Genomic DNA, 19,055 nt, shown 5'->3' on the forward strand with positions numbered 1-19,055 from the left:
CTCTCTCTCTCTCTTTCTCTCTCTCTACAACGCCTCTTCTCTTGGCACTTCCCAAGAGAGGTGGCAGTGGCACCTGAGAGACCGCTTGGCGAGTTGTTGGCCGCTGGCTGCCGGCAGTGTGCGAGATGCCACGGTGCAGATAGGTCGTCCCCATCTCGTTCGAGAAGTCGGTGTTACATGTGAGAAAAAGAACGGGCTGTGTTGTTCAGGTGTGCAACGGGAGGTTGATCAGATCGAAGGCTTGAAGAGACAGTGTTTCTAGTGCGACGTGGACAAAAATGATAACGCTAGACCCACTATTTTAGCGTTCCTGACGTAACAGGTTTTATTTATGGATACCAGTTTGTTTACCACGTTTCAGCGCGACGATTGTGTGATACGATAATGTATGAGATGGTTGCGTAATTGCGCTGAGCTTGCTTTTCATATTTGGCTGCCCAAGGTGACATACCAGACATATTCTCCTCCGCGGACGTAAACGCCAAGTCTATCAGCTAATGATGACGAAAAAATAGCTGGCGGGAATGTAAATGAAAAACAAATAAAGCTTCTCAGTGATAAGGAGATATTGAGCTCCGATACTTCTAATGTACAAATATTCATAGCGTTAATTTTTAGGCAATATGATATTATGCAGACGTATTACTAAGGTATATAATTGAAGGAAAGCATTAAATTTACCCGGTTAAAGTGATGAACAAGGCATTAATTTTTTTTTTCACTAGGCGAAAGTTATATTATTCCGAGACGGACATCCTAAAGGTGCCAGGGAGCAAGATAAAGGGTTTCCAAGCTTGATTCGAGACATTTCGTGGCAGCAGCCGAACGACAGTGTTTTGTTGTCGTGAATTGCACCTGTTGCCAGACGTACGAAATCACCGCTTTTTTCCCCCATAACCTTTAATTAGTATTTATTTGAAACAGTATATTATTGCAAATATTATACTTCTATTTACGCCAAGGAAAGTGTTACAAATTCAAATATATAAGTATTGCTCTTTGGAGCTGTACAAAGCATTGAATTAAACAGGACAGCGATTACGAAATCGATTTTCCCTCTATTGATCTCAACTATAGGCTTGCTTGGCCTTATCTCTAGGGGTTGGTCGGTATTTAATACGAAGTATCAACAAAATAAGCTTTGATATGATAAATTATTTTGCACTTAGTTATGTAGTGACGCATTTAAATAGTAAAAAAGCACCAAAGGACATTACATATGACTGTTAGTATCTGTCACGTGAAAAGTTTGAAATGACCCAGTTCCAAATTGATCCGGAGATTGTATATATATATATATATATATATATATATATATATATATATATATAGAGAGAGAGAGACGCTAAAATAATTCACAGTCCTTAAGAAATGAAACAAAAGGCAAAAGTAAAAGACAAGATGGTTATTGGCGTGGGAAACAAGATTGTTCAGTATGCCGATGATGCAACACTTGTGGCTGTAGTAATGTCGCCACTTTTGAGAAATGAAGCTGCCTTCAGCCTCAGTCAGGACGTGGACCGGATCAGGGAATGGTGTAGTCGGTGGAGTATGAAGCTGAACTCCTGTAAAACGAAAACACTAGTGATTAGCTGATCTTGTACAGATTTCCCAACCCATCAGTTGAATGGAACTTTGCTGAACGAATCTATAGCTTTAACTATTCTAGGTGTAACCTTTGACTCTCATCTAATTTTGAGAAACATCTGAGAAAATTACAGCAAATTCAGCACGAAAGTTAGGTATTGATCGTTAGGCCTCATATATTTATAACTGATAAAATCAGTGCAACCTGTTTTAGGTCATTTGTACTCCCTTTACTAGCATACTGTTCTCCGGTGTGGATGTCCGCTTCTGCCAGAGATTTATCTCTTTTAGGTAGAGTGGTTCGTGGTGGTAGATTTCTGTTTCTTTATAGTAAAGTTAAGTATACCTTACTTTTACCAGACCACTGAGCTGATTAACAGCTCTCCTAGGGCTGGCCCGAAGGATTAGACTTATTCTACGTGGCTAAGAACCAACTGGTTACTTAGCAACGGGACCTACAGCTTATTGTGGAATCCGAACCACATTATATCGAGAAATGAGTTTCTATCACCAGAAATAAATTCCTCTAACTCTTCATCAGCCGGCCGGAGACTCGAACTCGGGCCTACCGGGTGCTAGGCCACAGCTCTACCGACTCGCCCAACGAAGAGCTCGTTCAGTAGTTATGACTTGGACCATCGACGGATGGTCTCTTGTTTGTCACTTTTTAATAAGTTGTAGTTCAACAGAGATCTTTCACATTCGCAATTGATCCCTGATCCACTTTATCTGCCGAGAACAAACAGACTCGTTGAACAGCAGCACTAATATGTAGTAAATGTGCCTCGCTGTCGAACTTCTCAGTTCGACAGGTCCTTTACTCCTTACACCGTTGGACTGTGGAACAATCTCCCAGAAGATGTCGGGCAATTGGAACCTCTTTAGTTTAAGCGAAGGCGCAATGCATAACTACCCTAATACTATTCTCCTTGCATATTAATACATTTTTATCTATATGTTAATTCAATAATTCATTTTTTCTTTTTTTAATGTCTTCTTACTTTATTTCCTTTTACCTCCTCTTATTTCTTCCTAATGGACACCATATTCTATGGAATCTTGAATTTCAGGTCAATGGCCATTGTGGGCTTGTTCCATACGAATAGGTTTCATCTTCTGAATAATAATAATAATAATAATAATAATAATAATAATAATAATAATAATAATAATAATAATAATAATAATACCTCTGAAGTTTAAATCGGTAGTTAAGGACGGAATCGATAGTTAAAGACGTCGGTAACTATTCTCCAGGCCTTTCACGGCGGCGACTGGTAACTTCTTACTAAAGAAATATATGCAGAATGGATGATGAATTTGAGATGTTCAAATTCAGAAGCTAATATTCGAGTTATCTTCTCCTCAGAGAGAGAGAGAGAGAGAGAGAGAGAGAGAGAGAGAGAGAGAGTTAAGTTAAATCACGCTTATCGTTATGTACTTAACTCTCACCCTATAGAATTGTGACGTTAAATCGCTGGTGCACTTGTATGGCCAAGAGTGATTACCTAATGTGACAAGACACCCATGCATATTGCCTTGTTTCACTGTAAATAGGTTTAGAGGCTCTCTCTCTCTCTCTCTCTCTCTCTCTCTCTCTCTCTCTCTCTCTCTCCTCCTCCTCCTTTAAATTTGCGCAGTGCAGCTATTCCCGTGGCCGGCTGATGAAGAGTTAGAGGAATTTATTTCTGGTGATAGAAATTCATTTCTCGCTATAATGTGGTTCGGATTCCACAATAAGCTGCAGGTCCCGTTGCTAAGTAACCAACTGGTTCTTAGCCACGTAAAATAAGTCTAATCCTTAGGGCCAGCCCTAGGAGAGCTGTTAATCAGCTCAGTGGTCTGGTAAAACTAAGGTATACTTAACTTATCGAAAGAAATAGCATTTGCAGCTGCATTCTATAACCCTTCTTTTTCCAAGAGGCGTCTGTAACATAGTTCCCCTCGGGTTTGAGCCTCACTCTTCTCGTGTGCCTCTTTTTTTATTGTTGTTTTCGTTGTTGACAAGAATTATTTGTGTACGAGTACCGGGTCGACACACGCACCCCTTCAGTTCTTAATTTTACCTCAATTATTTGTTAGAACTTTTTTTTCACCGTTGGAATGATGGACAGAGAGAGAGAGAGAGAGAGAGAGAGAGAGAGAGAGAGAGAGAGAGAGATACGTTTGCGTTTTTATTGTTCCAAAATTGTTATCAAGTTAACAATCAATACCCACAAACACACATATACATACATATACATATATACAGTGTATAAATATATACATACATACATACATACATACATACATACATACATACATACATATATATATATATATATATATATATATATATATATATATATATATATATATATATATATATATATATATATATATATATATATATATATATATATATACTCCCACAAAACACACACACACACACACACACACACACACACACACACATATATATATATATATATATATATATATATATATATATATATATATATATATGTATATATATATATACACACACACACACACACATACAAACAACCTATTTAGGAGGGTGCAAGCCTGTTTCCTTATAATATTAGGAGATAACAATAACAGATCAGTATCGACCTTTGAAGCTAAAAAAAAACCCACGAATTGGAGAACAAATATATCCAGAAGCACATAAGTTTCGGATCGTCATGCAGCTCCCTCTTCAGTGGTGGAGACTTTAAGGTGACCGGCAACGAAGTCACAAGAAATAAGTCACAGAAAAAAAGTCACAATTTTAGCTAGGAAAAAATCACAGGAAAAAAGTCACATTATAATTCGCAGCCTTTTGTTTTTGTTTTTACCTTCATCCCCAACGGGCTTGTACCAAACACGCCTTTACTTACCGGGTTAAAAGCCTAGGGGTTCACTATCTAGAAAATATTAATGTGACTTTTTTTCCTGTGACTTTTTTACCTGTGACTTTTTTTTACCTGGATTCGACGTTAAAACCCCACACTAAAGAAGGAGCTTGATACTCTGAAACTATATGAGGGAAATACTTGTCGGACACCACAGTGGACAAACAAGCTTGAGAAAAGATAGATTACTGAATTTCAAGCTATAGCAGAGAATAACAATAATAGAAAATAATAAAAAGGAACAAAGTGAATGATAGCCAGAGTCAGAGACCTGGCAACCGGGCAGCCCGGGAGCACCTGGGGGTCCAAACTAGTCTGGCCTGTTAATTACAAGCCCTGTAACAAGTTCGCTGACTAGTTATTAAACGTTATTTGAATACCATTATACGAAAAAAAATTGTATTGTTGCATAAGACACTGCTGTGTGGTTCACGATTATGTAAGGGTAGATAACTAAAACAATTCTAACAATCATGATAGTTAACGGTTTCATGCATATTTAAAATGAGGTAAGATTACGCGACTTGGTTTAATTTGGCTTGATATTTTTCGTTGAGTGTAGTGTCAGAGAAGTAGTCTGATGAATTTAACGAATGGCCGAGTGGGGCAGGTCATGGCGCACTAGAAGGGACCAAGTTTTTTTTTTTTTTTTTCAAGGAGCCGAGGTGTTTATTTTTTGCCCCCAGACCCTGATAGCTATCATTTCGCCCCTTGGCCCCGACAGTGAGTACCGACGACGAGGTGGCGGACATTAAACACTGGGAGAATTCGCTAGGGTATGAACGACTGAATTCGTAGGTAGACGGGCTGACGACTGTTACAGGAACGTTTGGTATTAAGTATTTAACAACTCGAAAGTAACAATAGTGGAAAACATGTGTTGAAAGTGGTTTCTGTTATGTCATATCATGTTCGATTCAGGGAAGTGTCTGGCATACCCTGTAACGTCTCAAGTGTCTCCAATGGGACCTGAATTATGGTAGGGTGATACCCACAGCAAATTAGGGCCAAAGTTTAATGACCATCAACTTCACTGCCTAGATGTGATACGAATAAAAGCGATGCTGAAGCAAACCAAATTAACAATAAACACGGTTTTCTTTTTTCTAATGTTTGCAAAAATATTATGATTCCTGTTAATAATAAAAGTCGAAATACAGCTTGTAGATCTACAAGAAGCAATTTATGCGGGAATTTTCTCTCTCTCTCTCTCTCTCTCTCTCTCTCTCTCTCTCTCTCTCTCTCTCTCTCTCACACACACACACTGTATATATACATAATATATATATATGTATATATATACATATATATATATTATATATATATATATATATATATATATATATATATATATATATATATATATATATATATATATATATATATATATATATATATATATATATATATATATATATATATATATCGACACTAAGAATTTCATCCAGAAGGAAGAGAAGACAGAGATCACTGTAGCATTCATAATCTGAATGCTGAATCGTGGATGAATTCCACGTGCAAATAACTTCCACAACATTAGCTGCTACTTTATATACCTACAAAGAAAGCTAATCAGCAGCGCCTTCACCTTGCACACACACACTCCTGCTTCCTGGATATTAAAGCACTTCCTTCAGTACATCTTACCTTCTATCTATTCAGACCTTCGTAAGTTTTCCTCTCTTCCTGACACCCAACATTTCTGAATCATACACTTTTTTTTTCACAATCTATCATCCTCCATTCTTTCCACAAGACCAGATCATCTCGAAATACTCAAACCTCTTTACTACTCCCATGCATCTCCTCATGTCTCACCCTTTCATTTGTTCTTATGCTAGTTATAGCCTACCATTTCCACAATTAATCTTAATCTTTCAGTCATTCATACTCAATATCCACACTCTGCTGCTATAAAGGAGAGTTCGTGTAAAGGTGTCTGAAGCACTGTTGATGAGTATTCTGTTCTGATGTATAGAGCGGCTAATGTCCAGGAAATTTCTGCACAGAGGGTTCATCCAATATTCAGGAATTAAAGTATGGAGGTGGTAGTGGCCGTTAAGTCCTTTTTTTTTTTTATCTTGAGTCAATCTTTTGCTTTATATAAATAATTATATATATATATATATATATATATATATATATATATATATATATATATATATATATATATATATACACATATGTATATATATTTATATACATATGTATGTGTGTAGACATATATACATGTAAACGTATATATATATATATTTATATATATATATATATTATATATATATATATATATATATATATATATATATATATATATATATATTTATATATGTGTGTAGACATATATATATATATATATATATATATATATATATATATATATATATATATATATATATATATATATATATATATACTACTGTATATATATATTACGAAATAGTTAGGTAAACTACAGAACGAGTTCTTAAGATGAAATCGAGTAGCAGGTAACTTAGACAACAGAAACAGCAAAACAACAGCACTACATGAATTCCTGACCTACCATTGAAAATGAGACGACCTCCAGAATTTTAATAGCAGGTCCTGACAACTTTTTTTTTTGTTTATGATCCGCGGCTTCTATTTTTAGTTTATTTTCTCGTTTATTTTTCTGTGGTGCGGTTTCTCATGTGTAAAAAAAAAATTTGGGGGGGAGCTTAATAAAGAACAAGTGAATATGGTTATCTTCTTAATTTTTTTTCTCTTTCCTATAGTTATTTGGACACTTTTGTCCTTCTGTCGCTCAGACTGCCGTCTGGTTCTATTCTGTCTCAAACTTCAGTTGTCACAAACGAATTGTATGCGGAATGAATTTAATCCGAGATGTTACTATTTCGAATAATATTTGGGAGCCAGCCTTTAAGGAAACCTTACCTTATAATAATCAACACAAAACAAACTGAATTCACAGTTAACATCCTTTTTGCCATTAAAACCCAACTTAGGTATGCATAAAAATAACGTATTTACGTAACTGGATACGTGTCAGCATATGCACCAGAGATGTACGCCCCAGTACGTGTGTGAGCGTTACATAAGGAACCACAAAAAGAAAAAAATCCCGTCAAAGACTCCAGGTCTACCGACGGCCCGAGATAACGTTGCTCCATAGCAGAGGATTTTCACCCTCAGTCTGTTTCCAACCGGTTCTGAAGACGATCCTCGAGTTGTTATTGTCTTTGTTGTTTCGCTGACGGAGGTTGTTCTTCATGACAAAGTGAAGTTTCGTAGTGAAGGTTCGTTCTTGAGTATATCTTTGTTTTCCCACTTTACTGACGACGCGATGTAAACCGATGCTTAGGCACGCGTATTGTTGTGACCAACTGGTCTAGCTAGACCTTGGTCAAGACCAAAATTCAAGTCTGGCGAGTTTTTGAACGTTTATTGATACGGCAGCTATCTTTGGCGGAGCGGACAAGGCTATCCATTCTACAATTTCACGAGAACTCGTTAAACGAAAGACACCCTTCCGCCTCGTTTTTATTTCCCTGAGAGCTATTCTTCTTTTTTTTTTTTTTGCATTCTTTATCGACAGTTCTATGTGTCATTAGCGTAGGAGTTTGACCGTTCACAGGACCGCCGTCCTCAAGTGTTGAGTTTCATTCTATACAAGGTTTTGCTTCTTGGGATTTCTGGACAAACTAGACGTTACGAGGAATTGGATTTCTTAACTGGGCTTGTTAGTAGTACTCACCCACTTAGGAGCCATAGTAAAAAAAAGAAATAACATATCTTGTTTTCAGAACGTATCCACTGAGAGAGAGAGAGAGAGAGAGAGAGAGAGATATTCTCTTCTCTCTCTCTCTCTCTCTCTCTCTCTCTCTCTCTCTCTCTCTCAGTATAGAACATATTTCTCACTAAACATGGCGAAAAAGCTTTGAACTTGCTTGAAGAACCATCAGATTGTTGTTAATGCTTAATGTTTTCTTGTTTTTATTTCATAGACATCCTTAACTTAAATGAGTGACAATGAAAGACCACTCAGGCTCACACGAGGCAACCGTTCTGCCGCCCATACCTCCGGAAGATACCGAGAACAATGAAAACAACGGCATCCAAAAGAACTCCCCACTACTCAAAAATGGACCCGAGATCGACTCGGCCGAACGGCAACACACCAAGGAAAACGGAAACTTAAGCGACGGGAAATACGACTCTGTCCGGTACTGCCCGGGCGCCCCTGAGAAGAACGAGGAGCTCCTGAAGATGATGGATAAATCGGAGGATGAGGCGGGGAGCGAGAAAATCATCGCTAACAGCAACAACCAGCTGGAGTCCAAAACGCCGTCGGTCGTCGCCGAGGAGGACATGGCTCCTGACGGAGGGTGGGGCTGGATCGTGGTGGCCGCTGCGTCCTTCGTCCTGGTGAGTTGGTTTTGTTCCCCTTTGGAAGATTAGATAAAGTATTCGTATTTCTATCAATGTAATTAAAAACAATTGATAGTGAGTTAATTTTGTCCTTTGGAAGAATAGGTAGAGTATTCACATTTCTATTGATGTAAGTGTAAAAGGTCAACTTTCCTTTATGTTTTCAGACAACTATGAAAATATGAAACAAAGGAAAAAGAAAGCTGTTATTTTACTCTTCGTAAACTGTGTGGGGTGGCGGGGGTTGGGGGGGGGATAGAGTTATCTTGGTTCTAGTGTGCTGTGGAACAGTGGAGCAGTGGAGTTGTTATCTTGATCTTAGGGTGCTGTGGAAAAATGTTTGTATTTGATATCCTACTCTTAGCACAACTGGCAAGACCGTCACTATCTTGATAGAGTTGCTGCCTTGCTCTTTGCATAACTATAGGCAAATAGTTACTATTTTGCTCTTAGTTTGCGTTGACATTTATTGCTATCCTGCTATTAGTATAACAATAGTCAAACAGAAATACTGTCTTGCTTTTGATATGACAGTTGTCAGAGGTGCTATCTTACCTTATTATGACTGTTACTCGGAAACGTTATTTCCTTGATCTTTTCATTGCAGTAACAATGAAAAATAATGTCGCTATCTTGGGATAACTATAGGAAGAGAGGTACAGTTTTATAAATGATGTACTTATGGAAACATTCACTATCTTGCTCTTCGAAGAACCACGGAAAAATAAATTGATTTTCCTTATTTTAAAGTTACCTTCATTGTAAAAAAAAATCTATGCAGTCGAATAAAATTCCCGCTACTTTTAAGACTGTCTCAATTTTGACGTTACCCTAAATCTGCCAAACTATGCAGGGGATAAAATTCCTGCTACTCTGAAGAAGGACCCCCTTTTCCTAAGCTCTGCACAGATACCTCTCAAGAGACAACTTGCGTTCTGTATTCGCTCCACTTAAGTGACAATGAAGGCGAGGTTGCACTTGATTTCAGGTCTTTGAGGTGATACTGTCAAAGATCTGGTCATTGTCAGATTTAAGGAGATAATTTGCTCTTATTCACTTGCGGCTTGTATGACCTTTGTTGCTGCAACGCCAGTTTGAAATAAACAGATTAATCAACGCTTGAAGATATCTTGGTATTCATTTGACGTATAGAGAGAGTTTTTTTATTGTTATTATATTATTATCAAAAAAGAAAGGGCTTTCATATGCATCCCTGTACATCTGTGTTCATCCGGGTTTAAAAAGACAGAAATGTATTGAAGTTCATTTGGGCAAATTAATTTTCCTTATCAAATCAACTAATATTATTTCCTTAGTTATTTGTTGACACTTTCGTCTTCAGTTTTTTTATGGTTCTCATCACTTGCCTCGGTTTCATTTTTTTTCTTATTTGGACATTTTATTAGTTCTGTTACTACATATGTATATCATTATTGTCAGTAATAGTTGTAGTGAAACAGTACCTCGTTTGTCACTATATCACTCCTCTTTTTAGTTTTCTGTAAAAGAAGCTATCGAGATGGCTTTGTCTGTCCGTCCGCACTTTTTCTGTCCGCCCCCAGATCTTAAAAACTACTGAGGCTAGAGTGCTGCAAATTGGTGTGTTGATAATCTACCCTCTAGTCATCAAACATACCAAATTGTATAGTTTTTATTTTATATAAGGTTAAACTTAGCCATAATCTTCTGGCAGCGATATAGGATAGGCCACCACCGGGCCGTAGTTAAAGTTTCATGGGCCTCGGTTCATACAGCATTATACCGAGACCACCGAAAGATAGATCTGTTTTCGATGGCCTTAATTATACGCTGTAGCGGCTGTTCAGAATCAAAGACAAAACCAGTTGATCCTCGATTTTTTTTGTTATTTCATGCCCTTCCCTGTCCAGTTTATTTATATCAAAATTTACATATTAGTGGAATGGAATGGAATATACCTGTAGAGTTTAGGCCAAAAAAAAAAAAGTTAAGTATACCTTAGTTTAACCAGACCACTGAGCTGATTAACAGCTCTCCTAGGGCTGGTCCGAAGGATTAGATTTATTTTACGTGGCTAAGAACCAATTAGTTGCCTAGCAACGGGACCTACAGCTTATTGTGGAATCCGAATCACATTATAACGAGAAATGAATTTCTATCGCCAGAAATAAATTCCTCTAATTCTTCATTGGCCGGTTGGACAATCGAACGCGGGATCAGCAGAGTGCTAGCTGAGAACGATACCCATCTGTCCAATGAGGAACTAGAAGGCCAGGCACTGGGACCTGTGAGGTCATTCAGCGCTGGAAAGGAAATTGAGAGTAGGTAGGTTTGAAAGGCGTAACAGAGGAAAACCTCAAAGCAGTTGCACTATGAAATAATTGTTAGCAGAGGGTGGATAGCAAGATGGAAGAAAGGCAATATGAATGGAGATGCCGTAAAAGGAATGAAAGGGGTTGCAGCTAAGGGCCGAAGGGACGCTGCAAAGAACCTTTAGTGCACCCCGTGAAGTGCACTGATGAAAGAATGAGGAAAGTCGCTGAAAAATATTTTCGTTGTTACCTAAGATTAACCGTGCAACAAAAACTCGTTCAGCGGTCCATGAGGAAAATGGAAGAGAAAAGCCAGTCCGCGTTATTTCATTCAGGTTTTATTGATGTAGTTTGAACTCTCTCCCAAACTCATCTGACGGGGGGAGGAGGAGGAGGAGGAGGTAGGTATTTGTAGGCACAGTGCCCTCGATCTTCTTTCTAGTTTTGCGTAGAAACGGATTTTCGCAGCCATTAGTGAGATACTTAAAACTTTATTCTTCTTAATGCCATTGCTTATTCAAATACATTAAGTCGAGGAATGGAGCAATTACTGACGAACATTAAAAAAATCACATTTTGCGTGATGAGTCATCAGTTACTTTCAGACGGTGGTAAAAAAATGTGTAACGGAATATGTGTACGTGTTTTTGTATTTATTTCTTGGTAAGAAGCATTAAAAAAATCAGATGATTATACTGTGATACATATCATGAAGTCCCATTCAGTGCCGAAACATATAATCTATGTATCAGTAACGTCTCATATCCAATCTTGCCAGGTGTCCGTAGTGTGGTCAGTGGCGTCAGTGTACCTCATGCGGTGCATTGTAGGCATTACTTAATGTTCTTTGCCGCTTCCCTTCGGCCCGTAGCTGCATCCCCTTTCATTTCTTTTACTGTACCTCCATTCATATTCTTTCGCCCACCTTACTTTCCACTCTCTTCTAACAATTGTTTCGTATTGCAACTACCAGGCTTTCCTCCTGTTACACCTTTGTAACCTCTTGCTCCCAATTTCCTCTTCAGCGCTGAATGACCCGAAAGATCCCAGAGCTTGGCCTTCGACCTAAATTGTGTATTCTATTCCCAGATGTCAGTCGACACCATCGGCCAGTGCTTTGGTATAATATTCTCCGGCTTCCTGCTCGACCGAGGAGCCTCGTCGTTGACCACAGCATGGATGATCAACATGTTCACGTTCTTCTTCTGCGTGACTGGTCTTCCGCTCGCTTCCTTAATCCAGGAGTTCGGGTGGAGGAGGATTGCCCTGGTGGCGTCGCTGATGCTCTTCACGGCGACGGTGTCTTCCGCATTTGCCAACGCCATCTGGGTCCTTTACTTCACCTTCTCTCTCTTGGCTGGTAAGTGGATGTTTTGTTTAATTTGTTTAAGAAGAAAGTAGAGTTACTATCCCTGTTTTTTGTTCTTCAAAGTAAGGGTAATAAGTTAGTAGGAAAAAAAAAAAGCAGTGAACTTCTGTGGCTTGTGAGTGGATGCTTTGTTTAATTTGTTTAAAAAGAAAGTAGAGTTACTATCCCTGTTTTTTGTTCTTCAAAGTAAGGGTAATAAATTAGTAGAAGGAAAAAAGTAGTGAACTTCTGTGGCTTGTTAGTGGATGCTTTGTTTAATTTGTTTAAGAAGACAGTAGAGTTACTATCCTTGATTTTTGTTCTAAGTGCTGGGTAACAATCAAGTAGAGAGTAAAGAGAAGTGGACCTCCGTGGCTGGTAAGTGGGTGCTCTGTTTAATCTGTTTAAAAAGAGAATAGCGTTGCTATCCCTGATTTTTGATCTTCGGTGATGGGGAACAGATAAGTAGAAAGAATTAAGTAGTGATTCTCTGTGGATGGTAAGCGAATGCTTCACTTAATTTGTTTAAAAAGAAAGTAGGATTAGTACCGCTGAATTTTGTTAGTTAAAGTGATGAGTAACACGCAAGTCCTGCAGACAGAAAAAATTAGTGTACTTCTGTGGCTGGTAAGTGGATGCTTAGCGTCTTCGTGAAACTGGAGTTTATTTTAAAAAGAAGGCCCCTAAGTAGAATTACTACCCCTAAATCCAGTTCATCAGAATGATGAGTTAAGAAAACAAGTGGAGAGAAAAGTTAGTGAACCTCCGGAATTCCTTGACCTCTGTTAACCTACAACATACTAGAAGTCCTCCTATGAATTGACTGATGGTGATACGCCTTTTTATACTGGGTCATTATCCTGAAATAATCTCGAGTTGAAATATTTGTACGCATTCGCCTGCTTTTTTGAGCAAAACAGTAACTTACCAAGCAAATGTAAAATAACTGAGCTATGGAATTTTCAAATGTTATCTCCACCTCTTAATGACTTCATTAGTCCCAGTGATTGTCCTTTGGCCTAAACCGCATATTCCATTTCGTTCCATTCCAAATGTTATCTCTTTCTCTTTCCAGGAATAAGTTGCGGCATGTTGCTGAACATCAGCTACATCATCGTCCCCTATTACTTCAACCGCCGGAGAGGGCTGGCCAGCGGCATCATCATGGCCCTAGACTCTAGTGGCCAGATAGTCGCGCCTCCGCTCGTCAAGTGGCTGCAGGACGAATTCGCCTACAAAGGAGCAACGCTCATCCTCGGCGGCATCGTGCTGAACTGCTTCGTGGCGGCTGCCGTTTTTCACCCCGTCGAGTGGCACTCGAAGTTGGGACCGCGGCGTGAGAGGAGAGCGACGCAAAACGCCCGGAGCGAATATGGCAAGAGCCGTTTAGCGGGGCTGCACTCGAACGCCACCCAGTTCCTAGCGTCCATGTTGGCCAATCTGAGGGTCCTCAGGTACGTCAAGGCGATCGTCATCGCCTTGGGCGCAACGCTGTTCCTTTGTGGGTACCAGAACTTCATGGCCTTCATGCCCTTCGTGGTCCAGGATGCCGGGTACACCTTGGGAGACGCAGCGCAGTGCGTGTCCGTTTCGGCCGTCTTCAACATGATCACGAGACTGACTGTAGCCTGGCTCAGCGATTCTTCTTGGTTCAGTTACCGAGTGTCGCTCATGTTCAGCTCCGCGGTTCTTACCGTCACTTTGATAGGTGAGTTAAATTGCTCTTTTTACCTTATTCATTACTGCATACACGTTTATGAAATATATTTCCTAATCTCCTTCTGATATCAACTCAAAATTAAGTATTATTATTATTATTATTATTATTATTATTATTATTATTATTATTATTATTATTCAGTTTGAGCAACCAAATCTAAAGTCCTTCAACTTGCCAAGCGAATTTATACCCAGAAAATGCCCTCATGTAAAAAGAGGCAGTAGAGAGTAAAAAACCAAAGAAATATCAATAAACAGATAAATATGCAACTATATAACAAAATTACCAGAGGCTAAATAGATCAGACCATACTTTGACCCTGCAAGGTTTCTCTGAAACGAACAAAACGGCAATTTTAAAACCTGCGGTAATTTGACTAGAGAAAATTTATTCTTTTCGTATCTATACTAATTATTATCAGACTTTTGTTCCTTTAGTAAACAGATCTTTCGGTAAATTTGTATGTATAGCAAAGAAAATCTCTCTGATAGATAGAGTTCCTTTACGCAGACTGCAAAACTAGCTTAAGGGAAATCCTTACAAAAAATCTTATTAATGCTGAGTTGACAGAATTATGAAAATTAAATTCATATTTACATAATTTATAGTTTCAGTCTATATTACAATAATATATTGTACTAATTATTTAATTAATCAGCAATGATAAAAAGATGAAAATAAATAGCTGCTCCGGTATGTATTGTCATGTAACTTGTTTGACCGTGTGACCCTCGTATGCCTTGTTTATAAGAAGATGAAGCGAGAACGCGCATTTATGAGACATAATTGTATTCTAAGCACGGAGACGCACATTGCTTGCATGTTGCAATAGATGCTTCGTTGAGCAATCTCAACATGACGGTGTTAATACATGTAAGTTAACAATGGGGTGTATATATATATATGTATATATATGCATATATACACATACATATGTATATATATGTAAATATAAATATAAATATAAATATACATATATATATATATATTATACATATATAAATAAATATATATATAAATAAATATATATATATATATACATATATATGTATATATACATACACACACACACACATATATATATATGTATATACCTATACATATACAAATATATATATATATATATATATATATATATATATATATATATATATATATATATATATATACATATGTATATGTGTGTGTGTGTGTGTGTGTGTGTGTGTGTGTGTGACATTCAATAACACATCCCGTCTTGACCTGGCAGTGTTCTCCCTCCTCCGCGACATCAAATGGATGATCGCCCTAATGTGCATCTACGGCATCGGAGTCGGGTCCTACATGTGCCTCTTCAGCCTGGTTATGGTGCACTACTTCGGCCTCGACAAACTGGTCTCCATGATGGGCGCCACCATGCTGGTCACCTCCGTCAGCAACATCACTATCGGGCCGATGGCGGGTAAGGAAGGAAGTGTCGTTGTCTGACATTCAGTTCAATATTTAATTCAATGCATTCAATTCGATATTCTTACGTGAATGTGCTTATATAATAAAGCTCTACATGCGCATGGAGTGAGCTCCATACATTGACGTACGATAACGTACATATATTAATCGCTGTATACATATAAGTGCCTTACGTAACTGTTCCCGTAAGCTAGGGATGGGGGGAGGGTCGTGGATGGGCGTTTTGGTTGGGTGAGGATGGGGTAGGAAGATGGGGGTTTAGCTGGCATAGGTTCACGGGCTGCGACATCGTCAGCTATCGATTAAATCTTGTCTCTCAATGGGCACTGACTTCTCCATTTCTCCTGTAGTTCATAAGTGCCCTTTGAATACACATTCTGCTCTGGACATGGATGGTCAAACATATATTGGCCGTTATACACACGTGCATTAGTCTTCACTGGTTTAGAATTAGAGTACAAACGATTAACAGAAAAGATTACTGATTAGTTACCTTTATATGTGTATAATCATACAGAAACACGTACACATATATTTATACATATATATTTATATATATATATATATATATATATATATATATATATATATATATATATATATATATATATATATATATATATATATATATATGTGTGTGTGTGTGTGTGTGTGTGTGTATTTATAAACCATATTCGTTGAATAAACAGAGAGAATGATTTATGACTCAAATCGATGACAAAATCTTTATCTTCCAAGTAGGTATGTACCCAAACGAGAGAGAGAGAGAGAGAGAGAGAGAGAGAGAGAGAGAGAGAGAGAGAGAGAGAGAGAGAGAGAGAGATAAATAATTACGTATTACAGTAATAAAACAGATCACCCCATTCTATTCCCTCAGGGTTAGTCCGCGATTTAACTGGAAGTTACTCCGCCTGCATTTGGGTCTTGGCCGGTCTCTCCTTCTGCAGTTTTCTGCTGTGGTTCTTCATGCCTCTGGCCGTCAGATTCGACGACAGCAAGAAGAAAAAGAAGAGGAAGAAGTACGCTAACGACGCTTAACGAATGTATGCGCTTCTGCCTTTTCGAGGAAGCAAAGAAGGGATGCAATGGAGTTCGGGGAAGGTCTTCCACTTCTGCCCTTTCAAGGGAGAATGATAGAAGTTGCAATGAAGTTCACAGAAGCAGCGCCATGCAGTTCTGTCTTTCCGGTAGAGAACGTTTTCAAGTCATATCATGAAGTTTAAAGAATGTTTCGCCTTCGACTGTTTAGAGTGTGAGAGAGACGAGAAGTAAGAAGAAGCATCGAAAGTCTTATAAAAAGCTTCAACGAATGGGATTCGCGCTGCTGTATTTTGTATAGGAAGAAGTGGAGAAGTACTAGAAAGCAGATCAGCGAAGGGCACGCACTTCTACCCTTCCGAACACACCCCGGCGAGTTTCGGAATCATGGCATTTTTCTTATGTAAATCTAGTACGACTTTGTATGATGCGTTTCCTACAGTCTTTGGATGACACCATTGTAAATAATCATTGTATTTTTGTATGTGACCTTTAAGTAGTTTCTAGACCAGTTTTGGTTATACAGTTTTGTGACGCGAAAGTTCATCTTAGGTGCCTTCATCTTTGTTACGTCTGTCTCTCTGTCTTACTGTCTGCCTGTCTGGTCGTTTCACATTCAGGCACAATCAGATAAATTTATTACGAATGTTCGCGTATGGATGAATGTATACAAACACATTGCAACGTTTACAATTGTATTTAATTTAACTTGGATATTTTTGTAATTTCTCTTTCCCCATTTCACAGAATATTTGTGACGTGAAAATCAGGTGTTACGCACTTCTTGATGGAGGCTGTAAAAAGAATGAATAAAAAGTTAATGAGCTGTGTTTATTACATTTCCGTCACTGGGATGGCAGCCGAAAGATGCAGGTAAATTCATTACTTTTTTCTTTATTTATTTAATTAATATTTTTTATAAAAACAATGAACCCAGGTTTGAGGTTCCTAGGTGAAACTGGGTTTGATGGCGTCTCAAAAGTAATTGAAATATTTTTTTATGTTTGGTTATAAAATGACATACATAGCGTTCCTAGAACTTTGAAGTTGAAGTGGCATGGTAAACAGAAAGGTAATTTTGTATTTTTTTGTTTTTTGTTTTTATGCGGTTAAATAAAAGTTACGTGCATCATTATTCATGAAGCCCTAAGTAGATACGTTACAGTAAACAATAATTATCTAGAGCGATATCTGAAGTAGAACTTGCAAGACACTGAGAAATAGCTTTCTGGCAGAGTAAATACAATACCACCGGTTAGTGAGTTTGAAGGTTTCATTATCGTGCCCTGGCAACCTGCAATATGTTGTCAGGGGACGATAATGAAACCTTCAAACTCGTTGGTCGCTGCTTTAAGAGGACCTAATTTAATGCCTTGTGAATCGATAAGGCGTAAGATTCTTGATTTTTCTTAAGGTAAAAATGAGAGAAATAACTTCTTCCGATATACAGCTCGCTGTCTGAACGCAAGTAACGCTGCGGTAACCAAGGCCAATGAAGATGATGTAGAATTTGACCAATGAGTCAATCAGGTAAGTAATCACTGTATTATATTACATGGGAACAATGGAGGATTTACTTTCTTTAATAATAACAGTAATAATCATAATAAATGATAAAATATAGTTATGAAAGTAACATAACACCCATCATTTTTAACCACACAGAGCGTAATGAAATACTGTATATATGTCGTGCATTACTCAAGGTTCTTTGTATCGTGTGCCTGAGCTGCAACCCCTTTCATTCATTTTACTGTACCTCCGTTCGTATTCACTTTCTTCAATCTCGCTTTCCACCCCTTCCTAACAATTGTTTCACAGTGCAACTGCGAGGTTTTCTTCCTGTTACACCTTTAAAACCTCATTTACTCTCCATTTCCCTTTCAGCATTGAATGACCTCATAGATGCCAGCGCTTGGCAATTGGTCTCGATTTTAAATTCCAATTCCAACAGATATATGGTAAAATTTCAGACATCCCAGAAATTGTTTCTCCTAACTCGTTGTGTCTTTTTTTTTATCAGGTCAACCTCCCTGACATGGGTATCTTGAGGACTGGAAGAACTCAGATGTAATTTATACAATTACGCGATGTTCTTGTAAGAAAATAGGAGACTGAGACACCGGGATAGTATTCTTACCTTGAGAGTTCAATAGCTTTTATCCACAGGTATTAAATCAGATGCGAATAAACAGCTTTGTGGCCTGGAGTCAACCATACTTATAAAGGAACATCATCTTTAAATTAAATTAACTTTCCCGGAATAGCCCTGAATCGTTTTCAAGGGAAGAGCTATAATGAAAAAGGAGAGAGACAAA

General features: G+C 38.1%; 1 protein-coding gene across 5 annotated transcripts; it reads left to right on the forward strand.

The window, feature by feature from the left end:
* Positions 1-30: 30 nt before the first annotated feature.
* LOC136826652 (monocarboxylate transporter 12-B-like) lies at positions 31-17,563 on the forward strand. Of its 5 annotated transcripts, none has more exons than XM_067084004.1 (6): positions 31-166; positions 8,468-8,888; positions 12,272-12,542; positions 13,606-14,238; positions 15,500-15,691; positions 16,577-17,563. In XM_067084004.1, the coding sequence occupies exons 2-6, from the start codon at positions 8,493-8,495 to the stop codon at positions 16,735-16,737; spliced, it is 1,653 nt and encodes a 550-aa protein (XP_066940105.1). In that variant the 5' UTR covers positions 31-166; positions 8,468-8,492; the 3' UTR covers positions 16,738-17,563. The 5 variants fall into 5 exon arrangements, with proteins under 5 accessions (XP_066940105.1, XP_066940102.1, XP_066940103.1 ...); XM_067084001.1 differs by having other exon boundaries at positions 54-179; XM_067084002.1 differs by having other exon boundaries at positions 66-209.
* Positions 17,564-19,055: the final 1,492 nt, after the last annotated feature.

This window comes from Macrobrachium rosenbergii, chromosome 41 (genome assembly GCF_040412425.1).
Source record: "Macrobrachium rosenbergii isolate ZJJX-2024 chromosome 41, ASM4041242v1, whole genome shotgun sequence".
Classification (NCBI taxonomy): Eukaryota; Metazoa; Arthropoda; class Malacostraca; order Decapoda; family Palaemonidae; genus Macrobrachium; species Macrobrachium rosenbergii.